The sequence below is a fragment of the Microcebus murinus genome, chromosome 2 (genome assembly GCF_040939455.1).
Source record: "Microcebus murinus isolate Inina chromosome 2, M.murinus_Inina_mat1.0, whole genome shotgun sequence".
In the NCBI taxonomy this organism is placed as follows: Eukaryota; Metazoa; Chordata; class Mammalia; order Primates; family Cheirogaleidae; genus Microcebus; species Microcebus murinus.
This window is the reverse complement of record NC_134105.1, coordinates 125539632-125565316: the sequence shown is the minus strand read 5'-3', so window position 1 is coordinate 125565316 and position 25685 is coordinate 125539632. Positions and strand designations below refer to the sequence as shown.

Below are 25685 nucleotides of genomic sequence, written 5' to 3'. Positions count from 1 at the left end.
GGTTTTATAAATAAGATATACAGTTAATTGACTTCTAGGTTGATCTAATACTTCTGCTAAAATGCTACTGAATTCGTAAAATATTTTCTTGTCTCAATCTAATGAAGTATATTAAAAAATATTTGATGCCACTACTTTCAAGGTAACTAAACAGGCGATATTCGTAAAAATGAATTACTTTTCATCCATCCGGCTTCTCATTTTCTTCAGTTTCTGCATAATACTGCTAGTTTCACTGCTGGAAATTGAAATGGGAGAAGGACTACGAGTCTCCAAGTCAGTTGGACCAGGACTAGTTGCCTTATTATCCTTTGTATCATCATCACTATGAGAATCCTGTGACAAAAAGAAGCAAACTTTTACTGGACTTTAAAAGGATCTTGAATTTATCTTAAACACTAAGTTTATCCTCAAAACAATGAAATGTTGAAAATAAGACATTTCTTAAAGGACAAAATATATCACATACTTAAAAATGGTTAAAATAGTAAATTTTATGTTATGTACATTTTATCACCATATATACATACACACACACATACATGTGGAGGGAGGGAGGGAGGGAGGGAGGGAGGGAGGGGGAATGAGAATATCATAATGTGTAATAATTTAAAAAAAGAATAGATGAAAGAAATCCAAAAAACTTCTGCCACTAGTAATCCAGTATCTAAATGTTCTCTGGCCATTATCTTAAGTGAGACAACTCAGACATAGAAAGACAAAAACCACATGATCTAATTTATAAGCGGGAGCTAAATAATGTGTACACATGGAAGCAGAGTGTGGAATGATGGGAAATGGAGCTAGAAAGGGTGGGTCAGTGGGAATGGATCATGGGAGGTGCCTTGGTGGGTAGATGTGTGTTGCCTCAGTGACATATGCCCTGAAGGCCCTGACTTCACCACAATGCAATATGCCAATGTGCAAAATTGCACTTGTAGCCTTATGAATGCCAAATAAATGTCTTTTATGATTTTTTAAAGTTGAACCACTCAAAAGGAATACAAAATCAGACACTATAACTATATAAAACATATATGTACAGACACGAAGAATACACAGAAAACATAACTTATTTTAATCATCCTGGGGAACAGATATTTTCCTTTAAAATATTCCTTATGGAAAAATATTATTTTCAAAAATTAAAAAAAGTTTATAATGAAAACACATAGGAACTATTAAATAATACATTATTTCTGATGAGCAAAAAGTAAAACTTTAATTACTTAGTATGTTACCCACAAATAGTTATTTATTCTAACTTTTCAGGAACATCAGTAGGGATAGTTATGACTGTATTTTATGAAAAATACAAAGTACAGCTCTTCTTCCCTTTCTTCTTCCTGAACAGTTTAGTCTTAAAGTCATTAGATGGGGCAGAGAGCAAGGCAGGTATCCATGAAGGGGTGTAGGGAGACAGAGGCTGAATGAGGTCTCAGAACCTGAGTAGGAAGAAGAGGGTACCTAACACGGGAGAGTGGACTGTGCAGTGAATCAGAGCCCATGTGCGGCAACAAGAACGTCTTCATCTTAGTGGTCCAGCATATGAAGTCAGAAACACAAACATGGTGAGGATGGCATTCCCACGGAGAACTTCCTGGCACAGGTGTCAGTGTCCAAAGAGGGTAAGGAAAGTACAGAGAAGGGGTTATGGGATAAGGAATAGCCCAATTTGGGGAGTCAGAGCCTGTTGGGGGCTGATTCTGGTTATACTAATCATCCACTAGAGCCTGTAATGTACGTGTGCTGCGTGGTGTAGCGGTAGTCAGCATTTTCTTCAGACACGGTTACTGCCTCGTGACATGATAAGAGGTCTGAGTTTCTGCACGTGAGCAAATGTTGCCCAGCTCCCACATGGTGGGCCCTGGCGGTGGGAGTCTGGAGGCCCTAAAGATAAAAAGAACATTCCCAAGGTTCGGCCCCGTGAGATGGTTGGTAGTCAGTGACGGGTAAGATTCCCCAAGGGGGGGATGACCTAAGACAGACACAACCATAGGGGCCTGCCACTGGCTGGGAGAGAGAACAAAAAGTTCTTCAGGTGGCTGCATTACTCTATGTTGTTTATCTCGGCCTTGGCTTTTGAGCTATGTCTGGCGCCTTAAGTAACTGTTTTGAGGTCTGAAATTACGGGACCATTGTTCCCTTGTAAAACAACTCCAAAATTAATGGTTATCGCTGCTATGCTGAGATGCTTAAGTACAAGGAACTAACCTTGGGTCTAGAGGGTATGAAAATAAAGCGACCATTGTATTGGGCACTCAAGTCATATAATGTCTTTGTGTGTGGGTGTGTGTCGTTCTTTTGTGTTCTGTGTCCATCCCCCGTCCTGTAATCGGGCCACGTCAGGAGCCCAAGTGGGATGAGAAGGGCATCCACATGGAGAGGGGGTGGTAGTGGTTATGGAAGATGGGTCCATGGGAGAAATTATCAAATCATCAACTATATTAAAGAACATGTTAACCATTTATCTGTCAGAGAAGAGAGTTTCAAAACATAGAAAACAAGAATAAACCTTGTGGTGCTGGATTGGTATTGGAGGAATCGGTATGGACTCATGATTTTTTTATCTATACTTACACACACACACACACAAAATGTGTTTACTACATCTACATATATTTACATATTCCCTAGATTTGTTACTTAGGATGAGCAAAGCCTGAATAGCAATGAGCATGCTTAACACCAGTGTTTGATTTCTAAATAACTTTCCTCCTTAGGAAATGGCTGCTTCTAAGGCTGGGGCAGGGTAAGTACAAAATGACCCTAAAACATCCTGTTGTTCCAGAAAACATGGAAGGACTCAAGACTGATAGGATATACAAAAAGGGCATAGAAACTTGCATGAAAGGGGCTCTTATTGGCCTAATTTGGGACAAAGTGAGCATCAAATAAATAATGACAGTAATAGATTGTAAGACTGGGTAAAATAAGAATCCATTAGTTAATACTGATATAGATTAAGAGCATAAACTTAAATTTGATGAAAAAAGGGTATTTATATAGAATAATCTCAAAATACCTCCATGCAAAGTACTTATTAATGACAAAGGGAACAGCAGTAACTTTAGAGTGAAGTCTGGTAGACATCACCTAAAAAAAGTGAACGAGTCAACATTATCAGTAATGGAATAATCAAAATCATATGCCACCTGATCAAGTGCAAAAGAAGAACACAGCATTACTTCCATGATATTTACGCCAAAGATGCACAACTTTAATCTAATCATGAGGAAGCATGGCATGCCCAAGTTAAAGACATTCTACAAAATAACTTTCATGATCTTTGTCAGGATAATGAGAGTCAAGGAACTTTTCCAGACCAAAGGAGACTAAAGAGACATGAAAACTAAATGTAGTATGTGACTCTGAACTAACTCTTGCTATAAAAAAGCATCATTATGTAAACTGAAGAAATTTAAAGGGTCTGTAGATTAAATGGTAGTAAAGTATCAATGTTAATTTGTTTTTAACTTACTCTCCAATGACTCAGGATAATAGAATTCTTTGTACTGTGCTTGAAATTTTCCTCTAAGTTTGAGATTGTTTCAAAATTTAAAGGGTATCTTAAAAATCAAAGCACAGAATATTAGGGATTTTAAAAATTATACTACTACATAGTCTGAGTTTTCCAACACTATACTGACATTTTACAGTACCTTAGAACAAGGCAAAATTTTTTCACACTTCTTGAGTAATAACCCCAAAACAAAGGTACACAAAGCAAAATTAGACAAATGGAATTACATCAAGCTAAAAATCTTCTGCACAGCAAAGGAAACAATCAACAAATGGAAGAAAAAACCCACAGAATGTGAAAAAATATTTGCAAACTACTCATCTGACAAAGGATTAATAACTAAAATATATAAGCAGCTCCAACTACTCAATAGGAAAAAAAATCAAATAATTTGATTAAAAAATGAGCAAAAGATCTGAACAGATATTTCTCAAAAGAAGACATACAAATGGCCAACAGGTATATGAAAAAATGCTAAACATCATTGGTTACCAGAGAAATGTAAATCAAAACCACAATGAGTACCATCTCACTTCCGTTAAAATGGCTTTTATAAAAAAGGCAATGAATGCTGGCCAGGATGTGGAGAAAGGGGACTTGTACACTGTTGGTGGGACTGTAAATTAGTGCAACCACTATGGAGAACAGTATGGAGGCTCTCAAAAATCTGAAAATAGAACTACCATATTGCTGGGTCTATATCCAAATGAGAGGAATTCAATACATCAAAAAGATAATCTGCACTCCAATGTTTATTGCAGCACTATATTTGGATAATAGCACATATTTGGAATCAACCTAAGTGTCCATCAACAGATGAATGGATAAAGAAACTGTGTTACACACACACAATGGAATATTATATAGCCAAAGAAAGAATGAAATCCTACCATTTGCAACAGCATGGATGGAACTGGAGAACATTATGTTAAGTGAAATAAGTTGAGCACAGAAAGACAAATCTTAACATGTTCTCACTCATACATGGGAGCCAAAAATTTAAAACAATTGATCTCATGAAGACAGAGAGTAGATGATGATTACCAGAGGCTGAGAAGGGTTACAGAGGAACGAGGATAAAGTGAGAGGGAAAAAAAAAAAAAAAGGAATAGGTCCAAAATTTTTTGTCTGAATACATCCTTTGAATCTTGTATCTTTATATTAAAATTGGATGGCTGAAATAAGTATCATATAAAGAGCAAAATAATCTTTCCCATTAATTCAGAGGAATATATTTGGATATATTTGGAATATATTGGAATATATTTGGAATATATGTGGATTAATAAGCTAAAGCAAAGCTCTCCATCTCAATTTAGTTTATAAAAAACATTTTAAACTAAATTAATATTGTATAAGAATTATGTGCCCCTTTCAAAACTTCAGTATTTCATAGGAAAAAAATAAAATTCTCACTATGCATTAAGGCACTGCTGCGGTTTGAATGTCCCCTCTGAAACTCACACTGAATCTTAATCCTCACTGTAACAATATTAAGAGGGTAAGAAATCAGACCATGGTATTTAAAATGTGGAATGTCTGAGGAGTAATGAGGATTAAATGAGGTCATGATAGTGGGTCATTAGTGGCTGTGTAAGAGGAGAAAGACAGCATTGAGCTAGCATGACCTGCCCTCTCCAAATGTGATGCCCTGCACCACATCAGGACTCTACAGAGTCCCCATCAGTATGAATGCCCTCACCAGTTGCAGTCTCTTGGCCTTGGACTTCCTAGCCTCCAGAACTGTAAGAAATAAATTTTCTTCCTTTATAAATTACCCAGTCTTAGATGTTCAGTGATAGCAACAAAAAATGGACTGAGACTGGCACATACATAGAACTTTATCCTAGTTCATTTTTGTGTTGTACTGACTGAACACTAAATTAGAACATGAGATAGGGTTGGGTATTAGTAAGCAACATGAGGCAGAAAACAAATAATAATTCCATGTAATGTACCAGTTTATTCTCCCCTGCAGACTTCAGCTTCTCCTGTAGTTTTATGGTGGTCTGTCGGATCCTTTCTATCTCCTCTTGCTGTTTAAGAATCAGCTGCCTTTCCTTCCGAGCTGCCTTGTTGGCTTCTTGAAGACGTTTTATTTCTGCCTAGGATTTAAAGAGTTAGGAGAGGGATTGAGCTTTGTAGGAAAAAAGTCCAAAGTAACATTTTTTAAAAGCCATCATATACATTAAAAATAAATATGTATAGTATTTTAAGATAAAAGTAGTAACACTGTAAAGTTTTTTAAGTAATGACAAAGGAAAAAAGTGACACACAACTCCATCACTGTAAAATAATTTAACATGATTCCTTAATTTAAATAATCATAATTACAACAGATATTTTCATATCCCTTTTAAACATACCTTTCACATTCTTTCATAATGCTACTCAGTGTTTACACTTATTTGTTTAATAGATGCATACCAAGTAATTTAATTAATGTAACCATTATTTTACTGCTAAACTCTTAAGTCCTTATCATTTTTCACTATCAAAATAATGTTTTAATGCTTGCAGTTGTTCCATAACCTGGACTAGTGTTTTAGGAGCAATTCCTAAAGTGGAATAAGTAAGTTGAAGACAGTGAATCATTTTATGGCTCTTAAAACAGTTTTAAAAATTGCTTTCAAAAATGGACTGACCCCACTTACAATGCCACTAGAAACATTTAAGACTACATTGTACCAATCTCTTTCCACATCTCACAGGATATGTTTTCAGTTGCTAATTAAGTGGACAAAAGACGATATACTTCACTGTTAATAACTGTTCACATTTAACAGAGCCAGCCCTTTTTAAAAATAAATTTGTTTAGATGTGTTTTCTTATCAATAAAGCATAATAAAAACATTAAAAATGTGTTAGCTATAATTATTTTAATCACATTTCAGAGAATTTTTTTTAAACTATCTGACAATGTTGCACAGTGCTTAATAAACATCCACATTTCCAAAACTCCAAGTTAACAACTACTAATATCTGGTTATATTTTCTTCTAGTATTTAATTTTACAAAGAAATAAAACATTATAGATGAAACTAGTCTGTAATCTTGTGCCCTAATTCCACAGAGGTAATAACTATCATAGGTTTGGCACATATCTATTCTTTTTAAATCCCTCTACAAATATTTGTGCTTATCTGCAAAAGACATATACTGCTTGGCAGTTTGCATGTTTTAAAATATTTTATAAATAATATCATATGTACATATTTTCAGTCTTGCTTTATTTATCAGACATTGTTTTTGATACCTCTCCATGTTAATTTATACCTTCTGATGCTGCACAAAACTACACTGGAGGAATGAATATACATTTCATTTATCCATTATCAATATGGTTGAATTTAGAGGCTGTTGTCTACTTTTACTATTATAAACAATGGTGCAATGAAGAGCCTTATACTTCTTGTCTCGCCGGGCACATTATGAATTTCTCTGGAGCAGCAGTTCTCCAGTTGTAGTCCACGGGATCCCTGAGGCCCTTTCAGGGGACTCTCAGGGCCAAACTATTTTTATAATACTAACACATTATTTGTTCTTTTCCATTCTTATTCTCTCATTAGTATACAAGGGCTTTATATGTATTTTTAAGACAGCAGCTATATTTTCCAAAACACACAAAAAAATTCAGTGAAAAGATTAATATTGGCCGGGCGTGGTGGCTCACACCTGTAATCCTAGTACTCTGGGAGGCCGAGGCGGGCCGATCATTTGAGCTCAGGAGTTTGAGACCAGCCTGAGCAAGAGCGAGACCCCGTCTCTACTAAAATATAAAGAAATTAATTAGCCAACTAATATATATAGAAAAAATTAGCCAGGCATGGTGGTGCATGCCTGTAGTCCCAGTCACTCGGGAGGCTGAGGCAGCAGGATTGCTTGAGCCCAGGAGTTTGAGGTTGCTGTGAGCTAAGCTGACGCCACGGCCCTCTAGCCCAGGCAACAGAGTGAGACAGTCTCAAAAAAAAAAAAAAAAGATTGGTATTTAGAGTTTTGCAAACCTCTTCATTGTATAGTTTGATTTTTTTTTAACATCATGCACTGGTCATTTGGAAAATGCTGGCTTACTGAGTTATGCAGATCTTCTAAATGTTAATACATTTCACTATACAATATCAAAAATATCACACTCATTAATATGACCATTAATCTCCAAACCAATTATTTAGTATTGGGTGGCAGATAGAAAATTTTCAAAATTCTGACTTGCTTGAAAGCCTGAATATTATCACTGGCAACAAATACTGTTAGTTGTTTTCTTTGAAGTGACAGGCACATTTTGTGGATCCTTGAGAAAATCTCTCTCAAATATCCAAATCCAAATTAGAATAGTTTGCCCAGGAATCATTCTTTCAAGTGAAAATGGTATTCCATGAAAAAATTGGTTATAGCTAGTTCAGCTGACAGTTCAAACAATTGCACAAATACTTTTCCTTGAGCTAACAACAATCAATGTATTCTAGTATCCAGCAAAAGAGCCTAATTCTGAACTCCCCATTCCTGCCACATAGTTGTAATATGTAATTACAACTGCAATAAATATCTTAGCACAAAAATTCTTATGCTCTGATTCTTTTATTTCTATAAGGCAACTTTCCAGAGGTAGCCAATTACATCAAAGAGGATTTTTTGCACATTTACTTAAAAAAATCCAGAAGTACTACAAATAGAAAAAGTAGTCACTCAACACTGGCATTAAACATATTTAACAGTTTGCATATTTGTTTCAAACCTGTTTCAAAAATAAATCATTGGCCAGGCGTGGTGGCTCATGCCTGTAATCCTAGCACTCTGGGAAGCCGAAGTGGGCGGATCGTTTGAGCTCAGGAGTTTGAGACTAGCCGGAGCAAGAGTAAGACCCCATCTCTACTAAAAATAGAAATTATCTGGACAACTAAAAATATATAGAAAAATTAGCTGGGCATAGTTGCGTATGCCTGTAGTCCCAGCTACTCGGGAGGCTGAGGCAGAAGGATTGCTTGAACCCAGGAGTCTGAGGTTGCTGTGAGCTAGGCTGACGCCATGGCACTCTAGCCTGGGCAACAGAATGAGACTCTGTCTCAAAAAAAATAATAATAATAATTACAGGTGAAACCAAACTCCACTCCAATCTCTTTTTTCTTTGATTCTTCCTCAGAAGTATATCATTTCCACATGTACTTTTGATGTATGGATTATTTCCACAGAACATATACTACTAAGTGGTTATTTTAAAAAATTTATATGAGTGGTATAATACCGTACATATACTTTGCATCCTGATTTTCTATAAAAGCCAACATTATGGTTTTTAATAAATAAAGATCTAATGCTAAACTGTCCAATATGACAGCCACTAGTTACATGTGGCTAGTAGCTACTGTATTGGATAGCACAGATATAGAATATTACCATCATTTCAGAAATCTGCATAGATAGTGCTGATATCTAATGCATTCATTTTCCTGCAGTATTATACTTTCTTGCAAGAACACAGTTAGTTTTCCTCTATTCTCTTACTGAAGAAATTAAGTTGTTTCTATTTTCCCCTGCACAAGTGTGAAAGCTTCTCTAGGCTACTAACGAGAAAGAACTGCTGAGTCATATATTATATATGTCCTCAACTTAAACTGCTCCCAAAATGGTTATATCAATTAACATTCCAACTAGCTATGCAAAGCTAAAAACGATAAAACTGGAGACTTAAGAGGCCTCAAACTCATTCTCCTCCTGAAAGTATTTGTCAAATTCTGAAGCAGTAGACAGAAGTAAGGAGCTAAGCCAGAAACATCTCAAAAGCAGAGCAGAAATCCCTATAGTCTCTTGTGCTGAGTAAAAAAGGTTTACCCAAGTTTCAAGTGAAATCCCTGAAAGGTCACAAGCTAGGGACAATGCAAACCAGACGTAAACCAAAGCTTATGAACTCTGCAACCCAACCCTAAGCCAGCTCAGTCCTTGAATGGATTAAGGTGAACCACTGATGACTCTGACAGCATAGCAGAAGAAAGGAAAATCCTCTCCAGGGGAAGAAGACATCAGCTGGAGCCTTTGCAGTTATTTATACACAGTGCCCCAGCATTCAATAAAGAAATTACTAGGGCATGCAAAGAAAAAGGATCATATGATAATAAAAAATAAAAACAGACAACAGTAGTAGACCTACAGATGGCTGCACATTGGCAGACAAGGAAAAAAACAAGGAAAGAATAGCAGACAAGAAAGTTAAAATCAGTATGAATAATGTGCACAAAAAGTATAGAAAAGGGCAGAAAAACAGACTAAACGGTAGATAATTTCAACAAAGAATGAAAATCTATTAAAAAAACAAAATTAAGAATTCATTGGATGGATTTAACATTACATTGGACAAAGCAGAAGAAGCACTAATGAATTAAAAAATGGGACAATGAAAACTTTACAAATTGAAGGACAGTGTTTTTAGTTTACTTTAGGTTTTTTTTTTCCAGAATGAAATAAAAACAAAACAGAGCAGGAAATAGATGTGGTAAATGGTCAAAAGAGCTAATGTCTAACTGAAGTTCCTGAAGGAAAGAAGAGAAAGAATGGGGCAGAAGCAATACATGAAGAAGTAATTTTTGAAAAACTGATGAAATACAACCAACAGATTCAAGTTCAGCAAACCCTAGACGGAATGAACACAAAGGAAACCACACCTAAGCACATCACAGTATTAGGTCATTAAATATGAAATGCCCAATTTTGAATCAAAAGTTTAGTTTATTATATCTCAAACAAGTAGCAGTCCAGTTAATCAAAGTATGCACCTAAATTATTGACACAGTTTTTCCATCTTCACGGTAGCTTGCTTAGGCCAGCAGTGAAGAAGCCTGGAGAGCGAGTGGCAATGAAATCGTAAAAGGCATTTTCCACAGCTTACTGAGAAAATGAATATTTTTCCTTGCAAGAAGTGGTCCAAAGCCTGGAAAAAGTGGTAGTCAGTTAGTGTGAGGTCTGGTGAAGGTGGATGACAGAGTTTCCAAGTCCAGCCTCTCTAGTTTGGGCAGCATTGTTTTTTGCAACATGTGGTCTTACAAGAGGACTGGTCTGTCTCCACTGACCAATCTCAGCTGCTTAATTTCAAGCATCATCATCATTTTGTCCAACTGGTTGCAGCAGACATCCACGATAGTCAATTGACCAGGTTTCATGAAGCTGTAGTAGATAATACCAGTGCTGGACCACCAAACAGACACCATTAGCTTTTTTTGATGAATATTGGTTTTGGACTATGTTTTGGCACTTCACCTTTATCCAACCATCATGCTGAATGCTTGCAATCATCAAAAAGAATCTATTTTTCATCACACATAATAAGATGGTATAGAAATGATTTGCCATTATGTCATGACAGCAAAGAAAGGCAAGTTTCGAGACAATTTCTGTTCTGACACTTGTTTAATTCACACAGTACCCATCTGTCCCGAGCTTCTTTACCATGTCCATTTGTTTCCAATGGTCCAATACTGTTGGAATAGTAACGTTAAACCTTGCTGCTAATTCACACATAGGTTGACACAGATTTGCTTCCACTATGGCTTTCAGCTGAAAGGTCATTATCCATCTTGGGTTCAGGTCACCCACATGACTCATTTTCAAGATTAAAATCATCACAATGGAACTTCTCAAACCATTGATGCACTTACTATGTGTTCATTAATCACAACCTTCCCAAACACTTTGATGATATTTCAAGTTGTCTGCACTGCATTGGTTCCATGACGGAACTCATATTAAAAAACAACATGAATTTTTGACCTATCCATGGTTTCACAAAAATTGTTCTAAAAAAAAAATCTGAAAGATAATCACAAGTCAAAATGTGCATTTGAAAGACTGAAGACGCACCCTCACAATAGGAGAAAAAAAAAAAAAACAAGAAGTATGAAAATGAAATGTCAGAGATATCAACTGTCTACTCAGTACTTAAGGAAATTGAACATTTCATACTTAATTACCTAATAAAACAACTGAAAAATCAAAGACCATTTTTAAAAAATCATAAGAGAGCTTTGAAAAAAAACATTAACCCTTTGCACTAGCTTGCTTTTTTCTCATTATCCACTCGACATTATCCACACTCGACATCCTAATAATGGGAAGCAGTAAACAATGGAAAAACTTTAAAAGTGCTGAAAGAAAATAATTCTAGACCTCTTAAAAATATCCTTCAAGAACAAAGGTAAAACAAATACATTTTTCAAACTAACAAAACCCAAAAATATGTTATCAGCAGGCATGCGATACTAGGTATATTAAAATTAAAAATTTTATGCTTCGAAGGATACTGTCAAAGTCAAAAGAAACCCCACACAAAGGGAAAAAATATTCATAAATCTTGCTTTTATTCTACTTTACAAACAGAAAGCTATTGTAACACTCAAGAAAGTTGTTTACTTATTTTAACTAAAAAAGGTTTTAATTTATTTAAAACCATGTTTTCTGGATTAAAAAGACACGATTTTGTCAAAAATAAAGTTGAGAATTTTTTCAAAAACTTTTTCATATCATCAGTAATGTTTCCTGAGGCAAACTTATAAAAAAAAAAAAACTAAGTAATAATCCTATATATAACTCAAATAATTAGGTTGATAAATTATCTAAACAGTTGCTAGTACCTGAGAACAGGTCAATAAGGAGAAAAAAAACTAGAATCTATTGAATACTTACCAGGCACTGTGAAATACACTTTACATATGTTACCTCATTTTATCCTCACAACCACCATATGAAGTATAAACCCTACTCCTACAGATGAGGAAATTAAGTCTCAGAGAGTTAAACTTGACCATGATTACATAGTTGCAAGTAACAAAGCTGGAATTCAAGTAAGAGCAACTAACATTTATTGGGCACTTACTATTGTGCCAAAGTCTACTCTAAGTTTATTTTATGTATTAATTAGCTTATTTCTCCCAAGAAACCTATAAAGTATGTTACTAATGTCATTCTCAGTTTACAAATGAGGAAACTGAGGCAGAGAGAAATTAACTCATCCAAGGTTAAGAAACAAATAAATGGCAGAGCTGGGATTTTAGCCTAGACAATCTGACTCTAGAGCCTGAATTCTTTACCACTACACCACCATACTGCCTCACCAGAATTCAAAACCAAGGTCTAAGTCCACTAACCCCAAATATTTGTCAATATGTAATTAATATGTCATGAAAATCTATTTAGGAAAACAATGACAAAAAAATACACACATTAATTTTTAAAATATGTACCTCAAAAGAGTATTTTATGTTACTTAGTATAAAAGCAGAAGGCTTGACTGTGTATTGTGTTATGTCAGCAGTGGCACACCATCCTTTAGGAGAAATACACGCAACTACCAAGCAACTCCTATAATTATAGTAGTATGGGCACAAAAAGTGGTATCAACTAAATCTCATTTAAGGCAATTATAAAAAGAGATTAGGCAAAATAATAGATTCCACAAACTAACTTCCTTATGATAAGTTGTTTTAAAGGAGTGTTTTTCCTAACATACCTTTTCTTGCTGCAACCTTAAGAGCAAACCACGCTGTTTCTTCCGGAGTGGGGGCATTTTATCATCTTCTCCTTTGTCTCGTAGATGTCTGCAAATAATATTTTTCATTGAGGCAAAGATTAAATTTCTATTATCTGTATTATGTCAAGAATTCTTGACTACTTAAAAGTCTATAAACCAATTTAACAGTTTCTAAAGTGGAAAACAGTTGCTACATGCAGCAATTCATAACCCAACAAAATATTACTGGGTATATATAATACATGCAAGACCTAAATTGCATCCTTTAAAGATAGAAGGACTTTGGGAAATTTACAACATTGTAGGAATATTAAGTATAAAATGACAATATACCATAAGAGTTAGTTAAGTGATAAAAGAGAAATGCAAAGACAACGCTATGTGGGTAGGAAGAAAGTCTTTAAAGTAACACAAAGCGAGTATGACTGCCACATTTCTGTCTTGAAAAACTGGGTTGCTCAAATCAAACTACTGAGGAAACAAAAACATCTTAAAAGATAAAGCATTTCCTTTTTATGAAAGAAGAAATTAATGAAAATTATGCTCACTGAAAGAACTCACTTTTTTTGATGCTCTAGCCAAGCTAATTCAGCCTTAGTTTTCTCCTTCAAGGCCTTTTCACGGAGACGCAAGAGTGAAGATTGGTGAGCTGCTCTCATTTCCTCTTCTTTCATATACTGTCGAACCATCTCCATAGTAAATTTAGAAAAGCTATCTTGTCCTCCTGAGAATGGCATGCTCAGCTCCTAGAGCAGAGAGTTTATTTCAAGTTTATCACATTCTAAACCTTTTGGAACTTAACTTCATTAAAGAGGTGTACATTCCTAAAAATAAATGTATTTAATAAGGCCACCAGCCATGTAAGACAACATTCTTTATAAAAAGGCACGTGAGAGGGATTAACGTTCATCTGCTAATTTATTCAGCCAATAAAACTTTAATAAACAACTGCAAGCCAGGTACTGTCCTAGGGATACAACGTGGTGTAAGACTTTGTTCCCGTTAACTAAAAGACTTACAATTTGGAAGAAGAATGAATATAAATTTCTAAATAGAATTAAGTGTTAGAAGAGTGAAGCAAGTGAAAAACCAATAGCAATAATATTGGCTCAGATCCTCAAAGTCCTATATAGAAGGAAAGTGACACCAGATTTTATAGTAAAAAATAACATAAAATTGATAATCTCAGGAAAATAATTCTGGCAGTTGACAACTAAGGCCAGGTATAAAATTTATCCTCATACCTTTGAGAGAACACATCCACAACCATCTACCTCCATGGATAAAAATGAAACACACCTTGGCAGAAGACAGCGCAGTCTTTTCTGGGGAAGCTTCTTCATCAGAGTCGTCTTGATGGCCTCTTTTCTTTTCCATGTTAAATCTGCGATGACTCTCAGAAGGTAACAAAGATCGAAATGATTTCTCTTCTATTTCATCTTCTGTCATGGATTCATCAAATTTCAGGGAATATTCTGTTGCAACAGAAGTTGAATCTATAAGAATATAGAGAAAGCAGATTTCATCATTATAACTATTTTCAGTAGTTATTCAATTAGCAGCCCTATTTGCCTCTTTATGGACAATCCAACATAAATCCATATAACTGATCACTAGCAATTAATAGGCATGGAATAATAAACAAAATTCATTTACCTTACAAACATGAAAAAAATCCCCAAAAATACCTACAAATACTAGGACAAGAAGTATGGTAAAAATATCAATACACTACATATTTAAAGAGCTCTTACAAATCAATTAAAAAACCACAAATACATTTATAAGAAAAGATCAAGACCAGATGTTTAACAAAGGAAACATAAACAAAGTGAAAAAAAGTTTAACATCTAGAAATCAAAGAAATGCAAACTAAAATATTACTATTATTATTATTGTTTAGAGACAGAGTCTTGCTTTGTCCCGTGGGATAGAGTGCAATAGCATCATCATAGCTCACTACAACCTCAAACTCCACGGTTGAAGTGATCCTCCTGCCTCAGCCTCCCAAATAACTGGGACTATAGGCTAACTGGGACTACAGGCACATGCCACAATGCCTGGTTAATTTTTCCATTTTCAATAGGGATGGGGTCTCACTCTTGCTTAGTTTGGCAAACTCCTGAGCTCAAGCAGTCCTCCCATCTCAGCCTCCCAGAATGCTAGGATTACAGGAGTGAGCCATTGCAGCCAGCCTAAAATATCTTTTTAATTCCATGCTTCATCAGAAATATGACAGCTCTTTCAATCTGGTTCCTGTGTGCCTTTGGCATTTCCCCGTCATTCCTTTCTTTACTGAATACCTCCTCACTTTCTGGTACTATAAGATGCATCCGGGACATCTTGAATCTGCAGTCCTAGAATCAACCATTTCTCCAAAGAGCTTTGTTTTCTTTTATTCAAGAACAATGTTTAGAAACCACAGCTAGGCACTAGTTGTCCTTTTTACTATAGGGATATGACTTCTGCACTTGCTCAGTGGACATGGCTAGGTAATATGTGGCATGTACACTAACCCATACATACACACATGTGCACACACACACAATCCAGCTAAATGTGAATTCATACTGATGTCTCTGACTCTAATCTAGTACCATAGGGTTCATTCTGGTCTTCCTTTCTTATGTATCTGTGGTGTCCCCCTCCAACACTGAGAAACCTGGTGCCTACTGTCCAACACTCATTTACTTATTTGTTCAACCCCAATATATATGTAAAGAACTGTCAACCCATGTAAAGAACTGTTTTACCCCTGTGAAAAATAAAAGCATCAACTGGAGTTTAGGTTTATGTACTATTACTATTGTCTTAGTCTTCAAATTTCCACTCAAAACACCACTTTCCAAAGTTACTTAGGTCAGCTTTTCCTGCCATCCCATACCCTTCAACCTGCCATATATTTGTAATATAGTTAGGATCATTTGTCACAGGCTGCATTACATCCTGGGATCTCTCAACATCTGGGTTATTAAAAGGTTAAAATTTTCTCTTTGTGATACATAGTTCCAGGGTTGTGAAAAATGCATAGCTTCATATAGAACATACAAATACCATACATAAAAGTTCCTTCATCTTCAATGTTTCCCTGGTGCATTCCCTTTGTAGTCAACTATGTCTTCTTTCCCCTAATGCCTGGAAACCATTAATCTATTTTCCATCTCTATAGTTTTGCCTTTTTCCAAAAGTCATATAAACAGAATCACAGAATACAGAGCCATATGAGCTTGCTTCTTAGTAAAATTTATTGAAAAATCATCCGATTTGTTGCTTAAATCAAAAATGTATTCCTTTTAATAGCTGAGTAGTATCTCATTGTATGAATGTACCAGTTTGTTTATCTGTTCTCCTAGTAAAGAACATTTTGGTTGCTTCCAGTTTTTAGCAATTGTGAATAATACTGCTATGAACATTAACGTATAGGTTTTTATGTGGACTTAAGTTTTCAAATTATGTAGTAAATACCTAGGCATGTGATTGCTAGGTTGTACAGCAAATCTTATAAAATACTATGAAACTGTCTTCCACAGTGGCCAAATAATTTTGCATTCTCACCAGCAATGAATGCAAGTTCCTGCTGCTCTGCATCCTTGTCAACAATTTGAATTGTCTGTTTTTTTAGATTTTAGCTGTTCTAATAAGTGTGTTGTGGTATCCTATGATTTTAAGTCTTCATTTCTCTAATGAGATATGATATTGAAGACCTTTTCCTGCATCTATTTGCCATCTGCATATTTTCTTCAAAGAAATATCTGTTCTGATCTTGTATATATATTTTAATTGGGCTGGTGATTTTCTGATTATTGAGTTTTAAGAGTTCTTTATATATTCTGGATATAAGCCCTTCATCAAATATGTGACTTGCAAATATATTCTCCCAGTCTATGGCTTGTCTTTTCATTCTCTTAACAGTGTTTTTCACAGAGCAGAAGCTTTTAAATTTTGATAAAGTCCAACTCATCAATCTTTTTCTTTCATGGATCATACCTTGAGGTATCTAAGAAGTCACTGCCAAACCAAAGGTCACTTAGATTTTCTCTTATGTTTTCTTTTACATATCAGTCTTTCTAATGGTTCTATTTCTTCGAACTGTGGTTGCCCCATGAACTCTAGCTCTCTCGACCTCTCCAGACTCCCACCTTCACTTCTTCAATTCAAGGAGACCACTGGGCTCCATGCTCTGCAATATGGGAACTCTTTAGGCAATAAGCTGGTACAACCATGGCACTCATCTCATTTGTTTCCAGTCTCTCATGAATAAACATCATTCACCGCCTGATGCCCAATATCTTGAAAATTATTATTTCATATGTTTTGCCTGATATTTTATACCTGTTTTAGGAGAGAAGGCAAATCTGATCCTTGCTCCTCCAATATGGCCAGAAGTAGCAATCCAAGTAATTTAATATTGTTTAAAGAAGTTAAATAAATCAAGTCACTCCTTTATGATATCTCAAAATAGTCACTTGACAATTATTTATTCACTGTTATTGGAAGCCAGGAATCATGATAAATACTTGAGATATGGCATGAAACAAGCCATACATGGTTACCATCTTTCCTTCTAAGACTCATAGAAATTACCAATAATTAAATTTGTCATCAGTATTTTAATTACAACCCTCTCCCCCTTTTTTGAGACAGGGTCTTGCTTTGTTCTAGGCTATAGTGCACTGGTATCATCAAAGCTCACTGCAACCTCAAACTCCTGGGCTCAAGTGATCCTCCTGTCTGACCCTCTGGAGTAGCTGGGACTACAGGCACGTACCACTACGCCTAGCTAATTTTTCTATTTTTTTTAGAGACAGGGTCTCGCTATATTGCTCAGGCTAGTCTTGAACTACTGGCCTTAAGTGATCCTCCTGTCTTGGCCTCCCAAAGTACTAGGATTACAGATGTAGGTCAACATGCCCAGCTTCAAACACTATTATTAATGAGATAAAATTCAGAAGAAGTTAAACTGTCCTACAGGAAACAAATAATTTATTATTTTCTTATATCCTTAATTTCTACCATGATATAGAAGTTGTCATTATGAAGCCTAATCCTAAAATGAATTTCATTAATGTTTAACCTAGCAGTCCATGAAACATTTTTGACTGTGAATGTCAATAAGAAATCTGACCATGCCTCCCAACATTTATAAACTATTATATTAGCCTTCCTGAGTTGCCATAACAGAATACCACAGAATGTGTGGCATAAACAACAGATTTGTTTTCTCACAGTTCTGGAGGCTAGAAGTCCAAGATCAAGATGTCAGCAGGGTTAGTTTAGTGAGGCTTCTCTTTCTGGCTTATAGACAGACACCTTCTTGCCCTTTTCTCTGTATGTGTGTACTCCTGGTACCTCTTCTTCTTATAAGGACACCAGTCATATCAAATTAAGACACCCACCTGATGACCTTATTTAATCTTAACTACCTCCTTGCAAGGCCCTATCTTCAAATACAGTCACATGGGGCTTCAACATATGAATTTGAGGGGGATACAATTCAGTCTGTAACATTCCATCCTCTAGCCCTGCACAATTCACATCCTTTCTGAACGCAAAATATATTCACCTCATCCCAACAGCCTGCAAAGTCTTAACTTATTTCAGCATCAACTCCAAGTCCAAAGTCTCATTTAAATATCATCTAAATCAGGTATGGGTGAAACTGAAAGTATGATTTATTCTGAGGCAAAATTCTTGTCCAGCTGTGAACCTGTAAAACCAGACAAGTTATGTACTTCCAAAATACAATGGTGGAAAAGGCATAGAATAGACATTACCATCCAAATGAAAGAAATTGGAAAACAAGAGATGACAGGTTCCAAGCAAGTCCAAAATCTAGCAAGACAAATTCCATCAGCTCTGAAGTCTACAGAATAATCTTCTTTGGCTTGATGCTCTGCCTTCTGGGCCCACTGAGACAGCAGCTCTATATCCTCAGCCCTTGAGGCTATGGAGAGGGGCAGACTGGCCCCTAAAAGTGAGGAGGTGACTCCACTGTCTGAAATCAACAAGGAGACAGCCTTGCTACCCAGGCCTCTATGCTCTGGGCCTATGGTAACAGTGGCAGCCCTGCTGATTGTCCTAGGAGTTATTCTTCCCTTTTCTTGAAGGCTAAGGCATGTTCACAGCCAGAAAAGCTCTACTGTTCCATCTTAGAATCCAAAGTCTCAATGTTCTCCTTTAGTGTCTCTGATGGTATAATCCCATCTCTATACCTGGCTTCTGCTGGTCAAATCCACAGGTGATGACTTTATGAAGTAATTGTCCAGCCATAGCTTTGGTGTTCTCTTCAGAACACACTTTCTCATTGTTTACAATATGGATGGGCTGAGAATTTTCCAAATCTTCAAGTTTTGGTTCCTTTTTGCTTAACAAAACCTTCAACTTACTATTATTAATATTAGCACTAAGGAGAAACCAGGTCATGCCTTCAATACTTTGCTTAGAAAGTATTCAAGCTAAATATACATGCTCATCACTTTTAACTTCTACTTTCCACAAAATTCTAGAAAACAGTTTCAGTAAAGTTATTTGCCACTTTATAACTGAGATCACCTTTCCTCCCGTTTCTAAACAAATATATGTGCAAGGAAAGTTACCTTTCTCGTCAGGAAGAGATGGAACACTATCACTTCGTAGAGAATCACCTGCAGCAGTCTGAACCTGTTCATCAATGGAACTCTCCACCTTTTCACCATGAAGTTTCTTTTCATTTTCCTTATGAGATGGGACTGAAGGACTTTCTTGATGGCTGCTACCACTATTACTTCTGCTTATAAACAAACAAAAAATCAGCAAAATAAGGATCATAACTTCAAAATAAACTTATTTGGCCAAAGGACTGCTTTATAATCAAGATATGAAATGGGGGGGAGGATCAAGATGCCTGACAAGAAACACCACCAGACAGAGTGTCTCTGCAGAAAAGACAGATTCTAGCAGAAATTAGAAAAAAGAAGCAAGAAAGCAAGCATACAGCAGACGAGGGCCGGAAGAAGGGGTACCTGAGACCCCGAGAGACTCCACGGGAGGAGGCTGCGAAGGAAAACTGGAAGCTGAGACCGCCGGAGCAGCCCGGAGACCAGCGGGAAGGGTAGGTGCATAAATCACCTTTCCCCTCCCCTGCATTTGGGACTGCTGGTGGGCTCCCCAGCGGGTGGAGAGACCTGCGGACACCAGCCCAGAGACGGCCGCCGCCAGCTAGCGGTGAGCCTGTAGCGGACGCAGCACCAGACTCCCAAATCCCTCGGAGCACCTCCGTGTGCACAGACCTGAGCCGCGCGGCGGGCGCCATATTGCCTCTTCCTCCCCTACCCGCGGCTGCCCAGAGAGACAATATAGCCACCAGACCGAGGCACCTCCAGGGAACAGGACCTTCCCTTTTGGGACCCTACAGCTGACCAAGGGGAACTCAGACTGTGAGCTCCCTACCCGCCCGCCCTCCCAGGTGCTGCTGGCACGGTGTTCCCAGGAGAACGGTCCCGACTCAGAGGCTGAGAGACACAGACACAGCTTGGGCTCCCTGTGGGTGAATTGGGACCGGAACTCCTCTCCGTGGTGAGGATACAGTTTGAACTCTGGGACCCAGAGGTCGGACCTGCAGACCAGATCCCCTGCACCGAGGTCTAGCATTGCCCGTGGCACAGAAGGGATATTTGTGAACAGCCTGCTGAGGTGTGTGTGCCTCCAGGGGCAGATAAGCGTCCTAGAGGGCAACCCTCCCCCCAAAGGGAGGCCGTGCGCCCAGCCCAGGTGGCGTTCCTGCGCAGGGAACCTTCCCCGCCTGCATCACAATCTGGGGAGGCCTGGTGGCGTGTAGTCTGGCCTGCTGGCAGAGGCCCAGGAGTAGCTGCGGAGTTGGGGAGGGTGGAAAGAAGCGAGGCCCACTCCAGACTGCGGGTCTCAGACAGCCCCACCCCCACACGCAGACATTCTGGCTGAGCGGGACCATTCCAGCCCTGCCCTGACAGCTTTTCCTGGAAACAGAGAACAGAACTTTGACCCCTGCTAGGGGCACTGGTGGTGCCTGAGGGCAGGCTTACCCAACCCAGCTCCGCCCAGAACAAGAGCTGATAACAGGACACAAAATCAACAGCATAGCCTGTTCCTCCAAGCAAGTGCCACCTACTGACAGGGACGGCATCCTGCAAAGCGTTTTCACGGCACCCACTGACTCATTATACAGGGAGTGGTCGAATCTCACCCACAGACACCATCTAACGGCTCAGAAACTAAACAAGGCGTGTGAATACCCAAACAAAAACCTAAAGGAAAGAAACAACAACTGATCGACATGGGAAGAAATCAGCAAAGGAACTCAGGAAATATGAAGAACCAAGCGGAAAACACACCCCCAAAGAAGAGCACCAGCCCCCTCGAAACGGACACCAACCAAAATTAGGCAACCAAAATGACAGAAGAGGAATTTCGTATGTGGATCATAAGAACACTCACCGAACTGCAACAACTCAATAACCAACACAAAGAAACCACAAAAAGCCTCCAGGACCTAGAACAAAAGTTCACTAAAGAAATAGACACAATGAAGAAAACTTTACCCCAACTCCTGGAAATGAAGAATCAATTCAGGGAACTACAAAATACAGTGGAAAGTCTCAAGAACAGGGTAGATCAAACAGAAGAAAGAATCTCAGAGACTGAAGATAACACCCTCCAACTAAATAAAACCATCACAGAGATAGAGCAGAGAAACAAGAGAAAAGAGCAAAGCCTACAAGAGATGTGGGATTATGTGAAGAAACCTAATGTGAGGGTCATAGGGTTACCAGAAGGGGAAGAGGACACCACCCAAGGGTTGGACAAGCTATTTGAAGATATAATAGTGGAAAATTTCCCAGGCCTTGCTCAAAATCTCGATATACAAGTTCAAGAAGCTCAGAGGACCCCTGGGAGATTCAATGCAAACAGGAAGACGTCATGACATGCAGTCATCAGACTGACCAAAATATCAACTAAAGAGGCCCTTCTACGAGCTGTAAGACGAAAGAAGCAAGTGACATACAAGGGAAAGCCAATTCGAATAACACCAGACTTTTCTAATGAGACTTTACAAGCAAGGAGAGACTGGGGCCCCATTCTCACTCTTCTGAAACAAAACAATGCCCACCCTAGAAACTTATTCCCTGCAAAACTAAGCTTCGTATATGAAGGAGAAATAAAGACATTCTCAGACAAGCAAAGTCTCAGAGAATTCACCAAGACAAGACCAGCCCTACAAGAAGTACTCAAAACAATGTTACGCACGGAACACCATAATAGAAACTCACGAATATAAAAACAACCAAAACCCAAAGATTAAAGGCCAGATAATACAATGGCTCAAGAGAGAAATCAAAGCAACAACATCCAATCCAACAGAATGAACAGTAATCTACCTTACCTATCAGTTCTCTCAATAAATGTGAATGGCTTAAACTCTCCACTCAAGAAACATAGGCTGGCTGAATGGATAAGAAAATACAGGCCAAATATATGCTGTCTTCAGGAAACACATCTAACCTACAAGGATGCATATAGACTAAAAGTAAAAGGGTGGATATCAGTATTCCAGGCAAGTGGAAGCCAAATGAAGGCTGGCGTGGCAGTTCTAATTTCAGACGATTTAGTTTTTAAAGCAACAAAAGTAGTGAAAGACAAAGAGGGTCATTATATAATGGTGAAGGGCACAGTTCAACAAGAAGAGATAACAATTTTAAATATATATGCACCCAACTTAGGTGCACCCAGTTTCATAAAGCAAACCTTACTGGATCTAAGCAAATGGATTAATAGCAACTCCATAATCACCGGAGATTTCAACACCCCACTGATGGCACAAGACAGATCCTCCAAACAGAAAATTAATAAAGAAATAATAGACTTAAACAAAACCTGGAACAACTGGGTCTGACTGACATCTACCAGACATTCTACCCCAAATCCACTGAATATACGTTCTTCTCATCAGTTCACGGGACATTCTCTAAAATTGACCATATCCTAGGACACAAAGTAAATCTCAAGAAATTTAAAAAAATAGAAATCATACCATGTACCTTCTCAGATCACAGTGGAATAAAAGTAGAAATCAACCCTAACAGAAACTCACATTTCTACACAAAAACATGGAAATTAAACAACCTCCTACTAAATGATTACTTCATAAATGAAGAAATCAAGATGGAAATAAAAAAATTCTATACTCCTACACTGCTGGTGGGACTGCAAATTAGTTCAACCTCTATGGAAAGCAATATGGAGATACCTTAAAGTGATACAAGTGAATCTATCATTTGATCCAGCAATCCCATTGCTGGGCATCTACCCAAAAGATCCAATGACACTCTACAAAAAAGACAACTGCACTCGAATGTTTATAGCAGCACAATTCATAATTGCAAGGCTGTGGAAACAGCCCAAGTGCCCATCAATCCAAGAATGGATTAATAAAATGTGGTATATGTATAGCATGGAGTACTATTCAGCTCTAAGAAACAATGGTGATATAGCACATCTTATATTTTCCTGGTTAGAGCTGGAACCCATACTACTAAGTGAAGTATCCCAAGAATGGAAAAACAAGCACCACATATACTCACCAGCAAATTGGTATTAACTGAACAGCACCTAAGTGGTCACATAGGTACTGCAGTAATAGGGTATTGGGCAGGGGGGAGGGGGGCGGGTATATACATATATAATGAGTGAGATGTGCACCATCTGGGGGATGGTCATGCTGGAGACTCAGACTTGTGGCGGGAGGGGGGGAAATGGGCATTTATTGAAACCTTAAAATCTGTATCCCCATAATATGCCGAAATAAAAAAAAAAAGATATGAAATGAAGAGAGATATAATACGAAACATAAAAAATAGGTACGGGCATGAGAATAAACTATCTTGGGAAAGATGAGTAGGAGAAAGGAAGGTTCACTTTCAAATAATCATAATAGGCATCCACTATTTTTACTTTTTTCCTTTCAAAATCAAACTACTGGGAAAGGGGGCTTCTACTCACTGTTTCTACTTCCTGACTTTTCATTAACATCACAATTTATCAAATCTGCTTCCATTCCAACTGCTTTCCTAGTACTGTTTTGTTTGTTTTTTTGTTGTTGTTTTTGAGATAGGGCCTTGCTCTGTCACCCAAGCTAGAGTGCAGTGGCATCATCATCGCTCAAACTCCTAAACTCAAACAATCCTCTTGCCTCAGCCTCCTGAGTGGCTGGGACTATAGGCATAAGTCATGGCACCAGGCTAATTTTTCTATTTTTTGTAGAGATGGAGTCTCACTCTTGCTCAGACCAGTCTTGAGCTCCCAGTCTCAAGCAATCCTCCTGGCCTTGGCCTCCCCAAGTGCTAGGATTACAGGCATGAGCCACCATGCCCAGCTCAGAAAACTGTTCTTGATAAACTCTATCTAAATTGCTAATTGCCAAATCCAATAGATAATTTATTTCTCCACAACATTAGATGGTGTTCACCTCTTTCTGCTTTTTAAAAAGCTCTACTTGCTAAAGAAAATGTAGTAAAATGTTAGCATTAAGGTAATCCAGATGAAACATATTTGAGGACTTTTTCTTACTTTTGCAACTTTTCTGTAAGGCTGAAATTATGTCAAAATTAAATATTAAATAAAAGAGATCTCTTCTCTTATAATCCATGATTCTACTCTCGCCTGTTTCTCTTCCCACCTCTCAAACAAGTTTTCCTGATTCTTTTACTTGCTTTTAATTTTTCTGTCTTCCTTATAATGATGGTGTACCCTAGGGACTTGTTTTGGTCCTTTTCTCTTTTATGCCACATATTCTCCTTGGGCAATCTTATGCATCCTTACAACTTTAATTCCTGTCATTTAGATTGAGCCTCAAATCTGTATGACTGGCTTTGCCCCTCCTATATCCAAATGCCAAGTGAACTTCTGTTTTTGGCTATCCTTCAGCCAACAAACTAAACATACATTCTCCGAAATTTCCTTTCTCCTCCTTGTTTTTCTTTGTTTATTCATTCATTTAAGAAAAACAAAGTATATTAGGAGCCTATTATGAGCCAGGCTTTAAGATCCTCTGTACATGCTATTTCCTCTTCTGAATGCTCTTCCTTCTCTATCTAATGGACTACTAATTCAAGACTAAGTTTAAGTGTCACTTCTGCAAAGTCCTTATGAACCCTTCCCTAACCCTCACAGAAGGTTTGGTCACTTCTATTCCTGTGCTTCTGCTGTTTTTTACGTATACTTCTACGATCGTATTTATCATAATATAATGCAATTGTCTGGTTTAATAGATATTTGTGAAAAGATAAATCTCCTAATAAAGCTGTAAGGTAAAAGATATAAGCCAGCAAACAGCAAGGGCTTTAAAGTCAGAAGGACATCGGGGTTGAACCCCAATTCCACCAATTAGTAGTTATGTGTCAATCATTTCTCTTAATAAACATGTAGTAGACTATCTAATGTATGCTTTACACTTTAGTAAGTTCTTGGGATACAAGTATACATGGTCCCCACTAAGATGGCTATAAAAAAAAGAGAGAATAACTAATGTTGGTGAGGATATGGAAACATTTTACATTCCTGGTATAGGAATCTAAAATGGTGCAGCTGCTTTGGAAAACAGAGTTACCATATGACTCAGCAATTCCACTCCTAAGT

The 25685-nt window shown here is 37.5% G+C and overlaps 1 protein-coding gene across 11 annotated transcripts in view; it reads right to left on the bottom strand.

Annotated features, from left to right (window-relative positions):
* CEP350 (centrosomal protein 350) overlaps nt 1-25685 on the bottom strand; it is a 192455-nt gene that overhangs the window by 64532 nt on the left and 102238 nt on the right. For 8 of the 11 annotated variants that reach the window (XM_076000426.1, XM_076000425.1, XM_076000432.1 and 5 more), the window contains 6 exons: nt 19634-19806; nt 14337-14533; nt 13599-13783; nt 13017-13104; nt 5482-5628; nt 179-336 (listed from right to left, as the gene is read on the bottom strand). In XM_076000426.1, the coding sequence (XP_075856541.1) occupies nt 179-336; nt 5482-5628; nt 13017-13104; nt 13599-13783; nt 14337-14533; nt 19634-19806 (948 nt within the window). The remainder of the gene's footprint in view (nt 1-178; nt 337-5481; nt 5629-13016; nt 13105-13598; nt 13784-14336; nt 14534-19633; nt 19807-25685) is intronic. The other 3 variants (XM_076000429.1, XM_012772561.3, XM_076000430.1) reach the window with 1 other exon arrangement.